The sequence below is a fragment of the Nyctibius grandis genome, chromosome 5 (genome assembly GCF_013368605.1).
Source record: "Nyctibius grandis isolate bNycGra1 chromosome 5, bNycGra1.pri, whole genome shotgun sequence".
Taxonomy (NCBI): domain Eukaryota; kingdom Metazoa; phylum Chordata; class Aves; order Nyctibiiformes; family Nyctibiidae; genus Nyctibius; species Nyctibius grandis.
Window position 1 is genome coordinate 67,162,111 of NC_090662.1, and position 16,403 is coordinate 67,178,513.

The window sequence follows — 16,403 nt, forward strand, 5'->3', positions numbered from 1 at the left end:
GCATCCATCACCACACTAGTGGGATACATCCTCACGTGGGTTGAGGAGGCTTTTAGGAGGTGAAGACTCTTTTGAAAAACATGATGGGTAGTGTTGGGCTAGCTTTCAGCACCTTTACTCAGTGATCCCAATGTTCCCACAGTGCTCAGCACCTTCTGGCACCTCCCTGGACGAGGAAGACTGCGCCACTGCCACTAAGGCCCCCACGGACGCCCGGGTCAGAGGAGGGCAGGCAAAATGGCCTCAATCTTCCGGAGTGAGGAGATGAGCCTGATGCAGCTCTTCCTGCAGGTGGAGGCTGCCTACTGCTGCGTGGCTGAGCTTGGGGAGCTGGGTCTGGTCCAGTTCAGAGATGTGAGTAGTGCCCAGCCAGCATGCCGAGCTATGGGAGATGTGCCCTGGGGTGTGCTTGTTCTACTCTGAGAGCACTTGGGGAAGCTGCACTTACAGGGTGGTCAAAAAAAGCCCATGGAGAGAGTGGGACTTCCCCAAGGCTGATCTGAAAGCCAGTCACCATGCTGAGATCCAACCTGTTCCTGAGTCCGCATCCAGTGCTCTGCACACTTTAGGCACAACCTTAGGACAATTCCCTCCACCACCATCGTAAAACAGGGGGGGATCTCTCCATGAGACTCCATCTATGACTCCTGCTGTCACATCAAGGCTGGCTGGAAATGAGACTAGTAAGGCCATGATGTCCTTGGCCCTAAGGAAACCCACAGTATTGCCCTGCCTCTGGGAGTCTGTAAGAGGCAGCAGCATTGGCCGTCTGTACCAAAGGTGGTCGTTCTGTGCTGATATTAAAAATGAGCGTGACAGCATGCAGCTTCCAGCCTCAGGCTTGTTTTCCCTCCTGTTTTTAGCTGAATATGAACGTGAGCAGCTTCCAGAGAAAGTTTGTGAATGAAGTGAGAAGGTGCGAATCCTTGGAGAGGATTCTGCGTAAGTAAACGCTTGTCAAATGCTATCGGCTTTCCCCCAACTGCTGGTGTGGGATTTATTTCTCTGTTAAGTGCTCTCACACTGCGGAGCAGAATTAATGGCAAAACGGTGATGCTTTCATCTGAGCCCCTGGAAATGTTTTGCATGCATCAGCTAATTACCGCTTCACCCATATGGGCAATAAATTGTTGACCCTGTTTTGAAAACTGAACTGAAAGGAGTTTAATTAGCTTATATAAAATCACAAGATAAATCTGGGGCTGGGCGAGAGGCTGATCCAGATAACCAGGCTCTTACACTAGTGTGCCAGCCATTGGCATACGCTTCCTGTGGCCAAATGTTTCAGCCTGGGGACAAATCCTTAAAGCCTGAGCAACAGAACTTATGGTGCCTGCTCTCCTATGGATGTGTGTCCTGTGAGCTCTGCGCTCCCCCCACCATGACACTGGTACCCACCATAGCCACTGTGGCAAGGACAGCACTTCCCATTGCTAGAGTGGAGAAGCAAACCCTGAGCTTGTTGTGTGCCTTATTCGCTGCCCCAAGGAAGGGGGTGCCATGCTGGCTATTTGTGCCAGGGCTGAGGGCTGTCCAGGGCAAGAGGGTGGGAGCAGCCACCACAACTTCAGGAGAAACAGCATCCGCACTGAGAAAGGAGGCTGCTGGGTGTCCAGCTCTTGATGGTTGTGTATATGCATTGGGATGATGGCCCTTGTATATCACTGCCCCTTGTCACACCTCCATGTGGTGCCTCAGTCCTGACAGGGGGTTTAGCAGCAGCTGGTGACCAGGATGGTGCAGCAGGGATGACTCTGTATCAAGACTTCTGTGTCCTTTCCTTGCAGGTTTTCTGGAAAATGAGATGGAAGACAATGTTGAGATAGTCAAACTAGAAAAGTACCCAGAGACTCCCCTGCCTCGGGAGATGATTGATATGGAGGTACAGAATTTGGAGTGGGCCAAGGAGAGAGAGAATGGGATGTGCACCAGGATGTCTGTGTGCTCGATACAGCCCTCCCCTGCAAGGAAGGACTGGGTTGCTGAGGCTGGCACAGCTCTCCCTGCCTGTGGAGGTGCTCCCCAAGCTGCTGTCTCAGCAGTTAGGTTAAGGCTGGTCTTACTGCATGTTCCTAAAGGAGACCAGTCTTTTTACCATCCCCTGTGAAACATCCCTCTAGTCCCACATATTAATGGAGTCACTATCACAGAATGCCCCCATCATCCTGCAGGAGAGAATAAGAAGGGTTTTAGTGATTAAACAAGAGAGCTGATGTTAGAACTGGCTTCACTGCATGAAAACCCCAGGGCTGTCTGTCCTGGTGGGAGTAGGGTTGTAATATAGTAATACTGGGGCCTGATACAAATATTTGTGCCTTACTTTTGGATGTGCAAGGGATGCTTTATTCTAGCCCGGCTGGAAGGTAAGTTTACCGATTGGGTAATTTTTAAATGGTGCACACGTAGGTGACTAGGAAGAAAAATAATCCTTTCCAAGGGCTTCAGCTTCACAAGCAAGGTGTTTGCCCAGTGTGTTCCTGGACCCAAATCCTCACTTAATTTTTGGCCTATGGCTAATGAACCTAAGCTAATGGCCTTGTTGTAGGTGCTTTTGTAGTCAATAGACTGACAGCCACTCCACCTGGGGTCTGAGCTGTCCTTTGGGGAACCACAGAGGTGCCAAGACAGGCTGAGACACCTTACACCAAGTACCCACTTAACTGCCTGAGGTTTGGTAGAGTGAGTCAGGACTCTAATGCTAAAAGAGGACAAAGGACCCAGTAGGGAATGTGGCAATGGGAAAACGAGGCACTGGCATTAATTAATATCTTCCTACAAACTCAGTGTTTATTGAAGTGCTCATTGAATATTTCTGTATTCCCCCTTGGAAAAAAACAACCATCTATTTTTTGAGATTTAATATCAACTTGGTAAAGGACCATTGGTCTGCTTCAGAATTTTTGTGGATGTGCTTGGACCCTAAACAGTCAGTGCTGGAGAAACTTGAAGCTGAGCTGCTGGAAGCCAACCAGAACCAGCAAACACTGAAGCAGAACTTCCTCGAGCTGACAGAGCTCAAACATCTGCTGAAGAAAACCCAGGACTTCTTTGAGGTGAGAGGCCTCTTTGCTCTTCTCACAGAGATGTGGAAGGCTGCTAAAAATACTGACATTTTCATTTGGTGTGTGTTGCTGTTATTAATTTTTAATCAAAATCCAGTGGCCTTTACCACAAGCCAGCAAGATATGTTTGCAAAAGCACCTCAGTCGCTTTGGAGCCTGCATCACTTCGTGAGTCAGCGGGTCTCAAAAACTTGGTTCCCAGATCTTTTTGAAAATGGCGTTTATGTTTTTCAGTTGCTAATGTATACTTTACTTTTTTTTTACCTCCTTTTGGTCTAAATCTCTGTGGAGATCTACCTTTGGGGGAAAAAAAGTCAGGAGAAAAAAATGTGAAAATAGTTTTCAAACTGTCAATGCTGAATAGTTTCTAAAACTAATCTTTTCCAGGCAGAAACCAACCTGCCAGATGATTTCTTCAGTGAAGACACATCTGGACTGCTGGAGCTGAGAAGCACTCCTGCTGCTGCAGCTGCCAAGCTTGGGTGTGTATTGGTAATGGCCCCCAGCTCGGCCAGGCTTCCTGCCTGCGTTGCATTGCTGTGACACTGGTACACTTCCTTCAGCTTCTTAGCAGAGGTTGCTCACTGGCCTCTTCAGCACAACTGTTTAATGAAGATGAAAGAGCAACTGTCATCTGAAGTTATCATCAAAACTGTGGTCACGTTATGGGTCAGTGGGACAAATGGACTTTTACTTCCAGGCCATCAATTCCAGTGACCCCTTAGCAGGTATTGACTGAAAATTGTTGTCTTATGGCATCTTACCTGTGGCTTCTGGACTCAGTCATCTGGCTACCAGCCTGGTCCTCAGGGCTAGATGTCTAACCACAGCAAAAAAAGCCATGGGATTGCTTGCACTGGGCTTTGTCTGCAATAGAAAATGGCACTGAGGGTGATAGGGCAGAAGAAACACCACTGTTCATATTGCTGATGGTAATTTGGTGGACAGCATAGACTCAAACAGCTTTCCCTTGTGTTTACACCAGCTTGGTGTGGTGAAACTCACTGATGGTGTTCTTCTAGGCTGGTGTTTTTAGCTGCTCATGCTGGTATTTCTGAAGTCCTGTTTAACTCTTTTATGAGCAAAGTATATGCCTGCAGAGGGCTTGCCTTGGTAAGTGTGTACCAGCATGTCATGTTGCACTTCAAAGGAGCAGTCTGGTGCTTTCTGGGAAAAGGAGACAGGAGGGAGTAAAGATAAACCACCACTTCAAAATTGCTACCTCCTACCTCTGCCATTCAGGCACTCTTTGTCCACGTGACTTCAAGCATCTCTCCGTTCCTCCATTTCTAGCCAAAATTGTCTCTTCTCCTTTTTCTGTTGATCTGGGGAGAACTTACAATGTTTTAAAGAAAGAACAACAGGATAATGTCAATGGATTGAGATAAGAGCCAAGCTTGTGCAACGAGGTCTTTCCTAGAAGTGCCTACAGCAGCAGCAGAACCGCGGCTGTCATGGACTAGAAAACAAGAGATTGTAAAATCATGTGTGTTACAGGTCCTAAAAGACTTAGAATGGGCTTGTAATTTATTTCTCTTTTAACTCTGCTCAGATTCACAGCAGGGGTAATAAAGAGGGAAAGGATGATACCCTTTGAGCGTTTACTGTGGCGAGCCTGCAGGGGAAACATCTACCTGAGGTACGCCGAAATGGACACCCCCCTGGAGGACCCTATGACGGTAGGTACTGACCTGTTTTTGCTTCACGCTGCTCCTCATGCATGCCTGCTACCTGCAGAAACTGAACTGGTGCCCTGGTCATGCTGCAGCACCGTCTGCCTCACCAGAGCTGGGTGTCTGAAGGCAGCCTGCAGAAGAAAGGTGGGAAAGTATGAGGATGGGAGAAATATTTTTGACTTTGTTTTCCTTTTTTTTGCCATTATCGAGGCGGCTTCTTTGTCCTCCCTGTTAAGGTGCATGTGAATCCTAGCAGGGTGGCTGTGTTACGGGGACCACGGGGGAGGTGGGCTGTGACTGTCCTCACCTGGGCCTGGCCATGGAGTGTTGATTCCCCTTGGTGTCTCTGGGGTGAGCCTGTATCCCAGCAGACCTCCTGTCCCCTACTGCTCCACTCCACACTGCTCCTTCCCCCATAACCCAGAGCTGCCACCCATGCCTGGTCCCTGAAGCAGCATCTAGGGACAACATTGCTGCTGGAAAACTGGGGCTGGGAGAAAAGAACAGCCCAGTGAAGAGGCTGCTGAAAAAAACCCACCACCTTTTCCACACTGGACTCTTTCCTCTGGGTGCTTTAAATCCTTCTTGAATTGTGTTGCAGAGAGAAGAGGTGAAGAAGAACGTGTTCATTATCTTCTATCAAGGAGAGCAGCTTAAACAAAAAATCAAGAAGATTAGTGACGGGTAAGGGAGGCTGGTGGGCAAGCCACAGAGACTCCCACAGAAGTGTTTACCTGCCAGCCTGGGCTGGCTGAATTTGGAGCTGGAGATTAGATCTCCACACCCTGTCTGTCAGCTCTGCCACTGAGCTCCTTTTTGCTCCTTGGCACTGCTGCTCCTAATCATCAAAGATAGCCGTCACCCTGGCACTTGGAAGTTGAGGTCCTAAGTTTTCCAAAGTGACTTAAAGACCTTGGGAGCTTCAGTTGCTCAGATTTTAACTTGGGACATCTTAAAGGGGACTGGTTTTTAAGAAATACATCATTTCCCCTGAAAATCAGGGACCTTAACAGGTTTTACAACTTGGGCACTGGGAACACAGTAATCCCCAACCTGCTCTCAAGCCTTCCTGCATTTCAGCATAAAAAGATGATGCTGGAGTTTATTCAACCCTTTCCCAAGGTCTTTGGGCAATATCTGTGTAATCAGAGACAGAGCCTAGAAGAAAAATGAAAGCTTCATACAATCTGACTTGTTTCCACCCTGTTAAGCATCTTGAAAAGATAATTCAGGTTGAATATTTTGTTACTCTTTCATAACGCTGAGGACCGATGGGCTTTGTTGCAGTGTAAATCAGATTTGATGAGGGGATCTATCTGCTGTCACCAAATCCATTTCAGGTATAGCCCCTGGCCCAGTGGGGCCTGCCAAGTGCCTGCAGGCTGCAGGAGGTCACAGGAATGGGTGAGCAATTTCTCTTACCCAACATGTGCACTCAGGGCAAGTCTTTCCTTACCTCCTGCCTTTAATCAGAATAAAAGCAGGAAGGTCAGTTCATCCAGCTGAGAGAACTAACTTCAGTCCTGTGAAGCGATAGACCCCTGGGGACTTTAGCAATTCGTGCACTAGAAATGGGGCCCTCCAAGATGCCTTCTATTAGGCAGTGGAGGGCAATGGTCACCCTGAGAGCAGTTCAGCCCTCCTGAGGTTGGCATCTCTCTCTATAAAGCAGCCAATGGGGCATGGAGAGCTGGGGGAAGACTCCCAGGTCTCAGTGACTCATTTCTGATCCTGAACCTCAGACATGCAGGGAGTTTTGCCATTGCCACTGTGCAGGATCAATCTGCTGCTCCAGTGGTCTTTGAGCTGTTGGAGAGTCTCGTTCTCTTTCTGGATTACAATTTCTTGCTTATATCCCATTTCTTTGCCTGCTTTTTAGATGCTGTTCAGTACCTTTCTCCCCTTCTGCACGCATGGGCAGTTGCTGGTGGTGAACGCTTCCCATTGCATTTGCGAGTTGTCAGGATATACATTTAGGGTGGGCTGGGGCTGCCCACAGAGTGTTGCAGGCACTTCATTTTGGAGGATTTTTTTTTTTTTTTGCCCTGCAGCATTTTAAATTCCTTGCAATCAAAAGCCCAATACTTTTTTTCCTGGGTGGGAGTAAAAGAACAGGCAATGCGATGCCTGTCAGCATTTTTGTTATTGATTGAACCCAGAATCTTTCAATCTGGAGGCACGACCTTCTGCAGAGGGATGAAGCCGGGAGCGTGAGGCCAGGCAGGCACTGGAAGTGGGAGCAGATCCCTGCAGGGTGGGCCATGACGTGCAAAGTTGTTATGAGCTGGTGGCATGGATGTGGTGGTAGGTTTATAGAAAGGAACTTAGACTGGTTTCTTTCAGCTTCTTGTAGCTGAAGGAAAACATACCTACCTAAGACAATTTCACAGGATGCCTTTTGTGGTGCTAGAGCACTGGTTTTTCTTTATTGCCAACTCATAAGGCTACACTTGAAATTGTCCTTTATGTCTTTTCTTCCCCCCCTTTCAAATTTTTTTGCTTGCTAATATGCACGTATATATGGTTGTTTTGCCGAGTGGCAGTTTTTTAAATGTATTAATCCCATGACTCTCCTTTTGTGCTCTGTGGGCCGACAGGTCAAGACATTTTGGTCTGGTCCATCTCTAAGGCAGGGCTGACTATACCTAAAGCAGATGGCAGTGTCATGCCAGCCCCAGCAGGATGTCTCTGCTTAGCACTAAGTCATCATTTGTGACAAGTAAATATCCTGCAAAAATCATGGGACTGGTATAAGCCAGTCTCCTGCAAGGCTGGCTAAGATTTGTTTGCAGAGCAGTGTGCCTCAGGTTACGCTTGTAGCCCCTGCTTGACTCTAATTGGTAACATTAGTCTGCCAATTTCATGACCATTAAGTCCATGCACAAATTTATTAGTGAAAGATGTAGAGGGAGCAGGGAGGAGGAAAATGTAAGAATTTTTCTTTTCCTCCTTTTCTTGCGGCTGCCTCAGTGATAATGTGAATACTAAACTGGGTTTATCAATGTAAGCATTGCCTGCTGAATTCTCCTGGAGCTTTCAGAGATGTCTGTGCCATTAGGGAAAAGCTGATATTCAGTATGCAAAATGGCTGTTAAAAGATCAAAGCAACACTGCTGCAATAACGTTATTGGAAATGGGGGAACTGTACAGCATGGAGGAATAAGCTTTCAAGTTTGATTAAAAATCCATATTAAAGATGAACTAAGAGCTGTGAAGAATAAGAAGATGGAAATAATTAGTTAGGGTGAATAACCTTTGGAAACGAATACTAAGTGTTGAGTAAGGAGAGATTCAATTCTGGAAAGGGAACTGTAGCTGAAGAGCACATGCTGTCATTACACACAGCTCTGGGCTGATCTCTAGGAAACTGATGCGTGTTTTGTTCAAACTGCAACTGTCCTCACTTGTGTGTATACTGGAACTGATTTTGGAGAGCAGGTGGCGATATATTCTGTGCTCAGACAAAGCCAGAACATGATGCTTATCTGTACACAGACCATGCACATTTTTGTCTCTTAAACAGGGATAGACCTCTATGACCCTCTTACATCTTCTTTTAATTCATCTCATGTGCAGAAAGGCAGCCCTTCAGCAACCCTAACTCAGCGTAACTCCACTGCAGGACTGTGGAAGTGTGTTGCCTTCAGTGGGCAGAAGATCTCCTCCCTGTAAAGAGGAGTGACCTCTTCCTGCAGACCTCTTGGGGCAATATTGAAGGACAGCATTTATAATGCCCTTGAATTGGCAGGACTGGCACAAACACTAGATGTCACTGAACTAATTGAGTAGGAAAAAATGGAGCGATCTCTGCTATTTTAGTTACTGCAGCACCTCAGCACAGTTAAAGCTTGTAGGCACAGAACCTTGCCGCAGTGCACCTTGTGATCTGTGAGGTCCCAGTGGGAACTCCTTGCGCCTACTCTTCATGCATGAAGTGTACTCTGGGACTTGTTTTTCAGGCAGGACAGGTAGCCGTACACTTTTCAGAGAGACACGCTACTTACTTATTTCTAGTTGGGTGTATTGGGTTCATAACAGTGACTTTATGACAGTGCAGTGTGCTGTACTAGTGTAAGCACCTTTACACTAGTATGACTTGCAGCTGTACTAGAGAAGGTCGTGTTGCATGCTAAAGAGGAAGCAGTATACAACACCTGCATGGAGATAAGACCTTCACTCACATATTATAAGCCCACATTCGTCCTTTTAATACCACATTAAACAAACCAGCTGAATCTCCCAAATACAGCCTTGGGGGTAAGCTTATAAAAGCATTTATACTGGCCTGGCCACATGTTACATAACATAACAGATACCACTCTCAGGTGTTTTAAAAGACTTCACCCATCCTTCCCTTGCTCCCAGGCTGTCTAGCCAAACTGATGGACCAGAAGCCAAGAGCCGGCTGTATGGTCATTCTCCTCTTGTTTTATCCTGGAAATACAGTCGGGTTTTTTCCGCTTTTTCACAGGGTTATTTACTCACACAGCCTGCGCGCACGAAGGGTGTTTGCTCGCTGTGCAGCAGCAGCTCCGCTGATGCCTTCCCCCAGTGCCTGCGGGCGGGCGGTGCAGGAACAGGGACACGGTGCTCTTCCAGCCTCGGTGCAAGAAGGACACCTCTTGGCTGCTGTCTTGTCGGGGCTGCCTCGGCCAGGGTGGGGTTTTGTGGCCCTTTGCAGCTCGAGCATCTTCCCCAGGCGTTAGCAGGGCAGCCTTAGCGTGGCCATAAGGGAGGTGCCTGTATATTAGTGCTGACCACTGTATAATATCACGTACTTTGTACACCTGAGACAGGGAGGGTTTTTTTGGCTAGAACAGGCAAAGGGATCCCTTATCTCATAAGGAGATAAATGTACCTTTTTGGACCTTTCTGGGATACCAGGCACAACTTTGTAGTATGTAAGAAGAGTATATATACTACTGGGTGAGGAATAAACTTCCCCACCTTTGAGTTGAGAAGAGACCAGAGGAAGAAAAGGTCAGTCAAATAAATGGTGTTTCTCTCTTCTCTCTCACTGCGGCTAGATTTCGTGCCACAGTCTATCCCTGTCCAGAGTCTGCCTCTGAGCGCCAAGAAATGCTTGATGGAGTCAACACAAGGATTGAGGATTTAAACACAGTAAGTGGCAGCGGCTTTACTGGGGTCTGAACCCTGCAAGTGGGACCTGCCCAGACATGTGTCCTGTCTGAAAGCCTGTGGCCATGGTCAGATCGCAGGCTTGTTTTGGGAGCTGGCTGGGGGCTGGGGATGAAGCCACCAGCCCAGGCAGTCCCCCCACCTGCTGCAGGGGTCAGTGGCTGTGCTCTGCTCTGCCCATTTACACCCCCAGGAGCTGCTGCGGGACAGCCTCCCACGTGAGGGTCTCAAAGACTACTTGCTGCTGTTGGCTCTGCAGAGGTCAGTGGTTTAGACCATATGATACGGGGCTATGGGGTGTGACCTAAGGTCATCAGCAGGCTGCAGGTGCCATAACCAAATTGCACATTATGCAGGCTGTCCAAAATGGTTTCATCTAGCTCTTACAGCATGGTTTCTCTCAGCAGCTCATGAAGTTGTTTAGTCACAAGTGTAGTACAACTATACTAGGCTCAGAGAGGACTCTAAAGATTTTTTTATATTAATATATTTAAATTAGGTTTTCTTTACTGAAGAAATTGATCTTGGGGTTCTTGTCACACAAGCAATGAAAAGCTAAGACTGCTCTTCTAGAAGTACAAGTAGACCTTTGTATTGTCACACATGACAGTCAGTGGGTTGCAAGGCCAGAGGAAATTGTACATCTACATACTGTATCAGGACTTTACGCATTTTGGAGGCACTCCTGCCTGTGACTTTTGTATAGTCACATGTGACAGTCAGTGGGTCCTGAGGCAGGAGGGAATGGACACCCCATTTGCCTGAGGTGGCCCATCTGGCAGCTGACATCCTGCTGTCACCCCCTCTGTGGATGCCTGTGACTGCCAAGCCTGCATGCAAGTCTGCTTCCAAACTCGCTTTCACTCCTGAGCATCATGGGCACCTAAGCTTCTTCAGCCCTTGTAGACCACACAGGTTATCTTCCTAACATGTTATCTCCATCACTCATTTATGCAGCAGCACTGTGGTGGCCACATGATGCATGGAGGTTCCACCGGGGCCATGAGCTGTAACTCTAGCAGGGCAGACATGCTCGTGGATGTGATGGCCCCCAAGTTCGTGGCACACAGCTGCCTACAGGAGATGGCAGGGTAGGAACGCATGGTGAGATGTGACCACTCTGTAAACAACTGGGTAAGGAGCCAATCCCACAGCTCAGTAACTCCTGATGGTCTCCTCTATGCTTACAGAGGCCCAGGGCCATGCAGGGAGAGTCCTTAGTGAACAACATTGTGCACCTGGTGTCAAGTGCTCCTGTCTCCAGACCTGCAAACACTGCCATCCAGAATACCCCACACATTCATACAAATCCTCCCTTTCCGCAACCCTCTTCCACCTGCCTTCCCCAAATAACTGCTGAGTAGATCACGCCACCTACACCTTCCTATCTCGAGCACTGCCTGTGCTGTGTTTACAGGTGATAACCCAAACCGAGTCCCACCGCCAGCGATTGCTGCATGAGGCAGCAGACAGCTTGTGGTCCTGGGGGATCAAGGTGAAGAAAATGAAGGCCATCTACCACATCCTGAATTGCTGTAACATTGATGTCACCCAGCAGTGCGTCATTGCAGAGATTTGGTTCCCAGTGGCTGATGCTGGCCGGATAAAAAGAGTTCTCCATCAGGGAATGGTAAGAGACCAGCATTTTGGGTCCCTGAAGGTCTTACCCAAACTGCATTGTTTGTATGTTGAGCATATGTCCAGACCTCTGTCTCTTACAATAATGCTGGGCTCTTTTTTCTGTTTTAGTTAAAGTTGAGGTTGTCACATGATGACTTGGCCTCGTGGAGTTTAAGGTCAGCATTAAATCTTAGTGGGTTTGTGATCGACCCACAAGAGTCAGCAGTGCTGGCAGCTTTCCCTGAACAAATCAATAGCACAGAAAATGGAAAAATCTGGGTATTAGAAACGGGCTTGAGATATAGCACTCTTAAGACCAGCTTTCATGTTGCTGCCTGTGCACATTTGGACACAGACCTTAGTTCTCTGGGACCGGTTCCTCTCTGCTAGCCACCCTGACTGTGTCTGTCCTTGTCACTGGGTTTGCAGGAGCGCAGTGGCTCTACTATTGCCCCTATCCTGACCGCCATACACACCAGGATGGCACCACCCACCTTCAACAGGACCAACAAGTTCACAGCTGGATTTCAGAACATTGTGGATGCATACGGTGTGGGCAACTACAGAGAGATGAACCCAGGTGAGAAACACTCAGCTACCTGCACCTGGCTTGCTAAAGCCAGAGTGAAGCCTTTGAGCTCCATCATCCTAAAAAGTACACTCATTGCTGATTGAAAAATGCAAACCGTATTTCCTGCTGGTAAAAACTGGCGCTGTTTGGTGCTGTCACCGTTTAAGTCTGGGCAGGTGGTTAAATGGATGGCAGATGCTCTCTGTTAACTTTCTCCTTCCCCAGGGGGGGAAAAGAAAAGAGAAAAGGGAGAGAGACTGACACCAGTTGAGTAGGGATGGCCATGGCTTCTGTCACTGAGGTTTGTGTAGCTGTGGTGGCTGTTGCTGGAGCTGGAGTAGTGGCAGTGCCTGTTGTGGGGGCTGGTGTGGCTGGGATGCTTGTTGGGGAGGTAGCAAAGGTAGGAGTTGAGGTGGCTTCACCTGCACTTGCACTGATGTTTAACCTTACACCACACCTGAAAAACATTTGAGAGAACCAGTAATAGGAGCATGCTATTACGGTGGTCCCAAGAGCATCCAAAATTCCCAAAACCCGGTGAAGTCAGTTTGGCAGGAAGAGGAGATGTATCACTCCCCACGTAAAGTTACAAGTGTAGTGATTAACAATGGCCGACAGGAGGCGCTCGAAGTGCCCCGCTAAAGCCGCTGCTATTGGCTCCCGCTGCCCGTCAGGGCTGCACCGAGATAAGCCACCGGGGCTGGAGATAAGCCATCGGGGCGGTAATGGCCCACTATAGCGCGGAGTACACAGACAGTAAAACGCGTAACGAAACAACGCCTTTCACCCAGCCCTGACAAACCGCACGCACATGCCCGTGAACGACTTGTACGGCAGGTGAGACAGTAACAGGGCACGTAACTCAGGACAAAGCTGCAGGAAAACATGACAAAGGATTGTGTTCAGGGACAAGGATATCGGCGTGTTGCAGACTGTTTTAGCTTCCAGCCCCTCGAGACTCTCAAAGCAAGGACTCTGGTACTCCCCCGGCTGAGCTGGCCGGGTTCCCCCTGCCCCACCGGAACCGAAACGCAAACCCCCGGCTGAGCTGGCCGAGTCTCCCCCCGCCGGAACAGAAATACAAATTAATCAGGGGACCGGCCGGTCGGGGCTGCTCCTGTCGGGCCCCACGTTGGGCGCCGTTTAAGGCCGGGCGGACGGACGGCAGACGCTCTCTGTTAACCTTCTCCTTCCCCGAGGACGGGGGGAAGGAAAAGAGAAAAAGGAGAGAGACTTACGGGTTGGAAAGTTAAAAGAGTTTTAATAAACGACAACAACAAAAAGAAAGAGTATAATAAATAATGAACTGTATACAAAACCGCTACGGAGCGCCCCCCCCTCCCCCTCCCCGCGATGCCGCCCACGTCCCCGCTGACGCTGCAGGGCAGGTGCTGGGCAGCCCCGGAGCCCCGGAGCACACGCGGCAGCAGCGGAAGCCCGGCCCGGGAACGACGGCAGGAGCCCTCCCGGGATGGCGGCCGTGGGGGAAGACAGCCCGACCCTCGTGGTCCCTCAGCTTTATACTGAGGATGCCGTTGTTACCGGAAAATAGTAACCAAGAAAACTCTCTAACCCAAATGATAGTTTAGAAAGCCGACATTGGTTTACTGCACCGCTGGGTGCATGGGGGATCTCTCCTCCTAGCATGCACACTCATTATGTACATTACAGAAAGTGAATATTCATATAATTCCAGGAAAAGCCCACCTATTCCAAGAAACTTATGCATATGCTAAAATACATTATGTAATTGTCTTTGCGCATGCGTACTAAATTGGGGGAAGGGGTCTTGGGTGGTCTCTGGGGGTCTCTGGTGGTCGCAATCCCCGTTAATTGTGCTTCTGCGCAAGCGTGGTCGAGGCCTTCTTGTTTACAAGTACATGTGTTCTCAAGGAGAAGATATCGTTCTGGTTCTTACTGGACTTATCTCTCCTCTGGCACCAGAGTTTGTGAATCAAGTTAATTTAGACATCACAAAGTTGTTCTTTACAGTCTTGTTTTGTCTTTTGGCCCTTTTATAATTAGCAAAGAACTTAACAGAGACCTTTGTTTTTCTAAGACTAAGCGTAAGCAGCATGAATCATTGACTACTAGAACATTGTTATCAGTCCCATAAGCAGACTACAAAACATGCAGTTTGCTTCAGAATATATTGTTATTCTCTATTATTCTAGCTAAAAGGAAAATTACTGACAGGAAAGCTAATTCTGTGTAAAGGTAACATAGAGTAGGCTTTTAGAGCCTGCTCTGAGGCCTACTCTTGCTAAACCGTTGCTGAACTGAACCGTCTGGTATCACCGTGGGTGGGATGGGATCCCCGTGGGTCAGTTTGGGTCACCTGGCCTGCCCGCTTCTCCCCACAGGTGCGGCACTCTACAGCCCCTTCCTCGGTGGGACAAAGAGACCCAGCAGGGACCCTGGATCCCATGGCGACAGGCCGTGTAGTCCACTTCAGGGAGTAAAGTCACTTAAAGGAAACAACTGAAAAGTCCATCCTAGTCCAAACCAGGACAGGTGCATAGGCATGGATTTTCTCAGGCAAAGAATTTGGCTGTTGGTCTTTAACATCTTTGTCGGTGACATGGACAGTGGGATTGAGTGCACCCTCAGCAAGTTTGCCGACAACACCAAGCTGTGTGGTGCGGTCGACATGCTGAAGGGAAGGGATGCCGTCAAGAGGGACCTTGACAGGCTTGAGAGCTGGGCCTGTACAAACTGCATGAAGTTCAACAAGGCCAAGTGCAAGGTCCTGCATGTGGGTTGGGGCAATCCCAAGTACAAATACAGGCTGGGAGGAGAATGGATTGAGAGCAGCCCTGAGGAGAAGGACTTGGGAGTGATGGTTGACGAGAAGCTCAACATGAGCCGGCAGTGTGTGCTTGCAGCCCAGGAGGCCAACCGTATCCTGGGCTGCATCAAAAGCAGCGTGGCCAGCAGGTCGAGGGAGGTGATTCTGCCCCTTTACTCTGCTCTCGTGAGACCCCACCTGGAGTACTGTGTCCAGCTCTGGGGGCCCCAACATAAGAAGGACATGGAACTGTTGGAACGAGTCCAGAGGAGGGCCACAAAGATGAGCAGAGGGCTGGAGCACCTCTCCTATGAAGACAGGTTGAGAGAGTTGGGGCTGTTCAGCCTGGAGAAGAGAAGGCTCTGAGGAGACCTCATAGCAGCCTTCCAGTATCTGAAGGGGGCCTACAGGAAAGCGGGAGAGGGACTTTTTACAAGGGCAAGTAGTGACAGGATGAGGGGGAACGGTTTTAAACTGAAAGAGGGTAGATTTAGATTAGATATTAGGAAGAAATTCTTTACTGTGAGGGTAGTGAGACACTGGAACAGGTTGCCCAGAGAAGCTGTGGATGTCCCCTCCCTGGCAGTGTTTAAGGCCAGGTTGGATGGGGCTTTGAGCAAGCTGGTCTAGTGGAAAGGTGTCCCTGCCTGTGGCAGAGGCGTTGGAACTAGATGATCTTTAAGGTCCCTTCCAATCGAAACCATTCTATGATTCTATGATTTAGTGACTGGTTGTGGTGGCAGTAATGAACTACACAAATACAGGGTGGGGAACAAATGGTGAGGTAGCAGCACTGAGGAAAAGACCTAATCTCACAAGGCAAATATAAATTGACGTTATCATGCTGAGGCAAAAAAAAAAAAAAGCCAAAAGGACCTGAGAAAAGTGTGGAACACTCATCTCAAGGTGACCACTGAGAATGAAGAGAAACCTAGAGTCTTTCTGGTGGTAAAGCTAGTTCTGCACTAGATCTGATTGCCTGGTGTGTAGGGAAGGGATCGTGGGGGCCTTTAAGGGCAGCTGTGAGGAATGGTCTGGTAGGGTGGACTGCTTCTCTGCTGAGGTCTTTTTGTTTAAGAGGAACTGAGCTTCTTGTCCTTTCCTTCCTGCAGCTCCATACACCATCATTACCTTCCCCTTCTTGTTTGCTGTGATGTTTGGGGATTGTGGCCATGGTGCTGTCATGCTGGGCTTTGCACTCTGGATGGTCATTAATGAGAAGAGCCTTCTTGCTCAGAAAAGCACTAATGAGGTAAGTACAAGGGAGCTGGTGCACCCTGTCAGCATAGGAAAAGGCTTATTGTCCCCATTTGATGAAAGGGGCATCCAGCCTCCCAAAGGCTGAGTGGAGATCCTTCAAAGATGCTTGTGAGGCAGAGATTTGACAAGTAATTCTGCCTACTTCTAAACAGAGACCTGGCTGGGCCCAAGGAACCTGGAGTTTCCTATGAATAATTGTATATACATAGATTAGTACAATCATGTCTCCTGTTCGCTGAGGCCCACCATTTGATGGGACTGCAGGTACTTTGGTCCCTGGCACTGCC

The 16,403-nt window shown here is 48.6% G+C and overlaps 1 protein-coding gene across 1 annotated transcript in view; it reads left to right on the forward strand.

Annotated features, from left to right (window-relative positions):
- The first annotated feature begins 237 nt into the window (after positions 1–237).
- ATP6V0A4 (ATPase H+ transporting V0 subunit a4) overlaps positions 238–16,403 on the forward strand; it is a 29,582-nt gene continuing 13,416 nt past the window's right edge. Inside the window, exons 1-11 of the mRNA XM_068400424.1 lie at positions 238–354; positions 864–942; positions 1,788–1,882; positions 2,928–3,053; positions 3,450–3,544; positions 4,615–4,741; positions 5,340–5,422; positions 9,766–9,859; positions 11,295–11,507; positions 11,927–12,077; positions 15,969–16,108. Coding sequence (XP_068256525.1) covers positions 238–354; positions 864–942; positions 1,788–1,882; positions 2,928–3,053; positions 3,450–3,544; positions 4,615–4,741; positions 5,340–5,422; positions 9,766–9,859; positions 11,295–11,507; positions 11,927–12,077; positions 15,969–16,108 — 1,320 coding nt within the window. The remainder of the gene's footprint in view (positions 355–863; positions 943–1,787; positions 1,883–2,927; positions 3,054–3,449; positions 3,545–4,614; positions 4,742–5,339; positions 5,423–9,765; positions 9,860–11,294; positions 11,508–11,926; positions 12,078–15,968; positions 16,109–16,403) is intronic.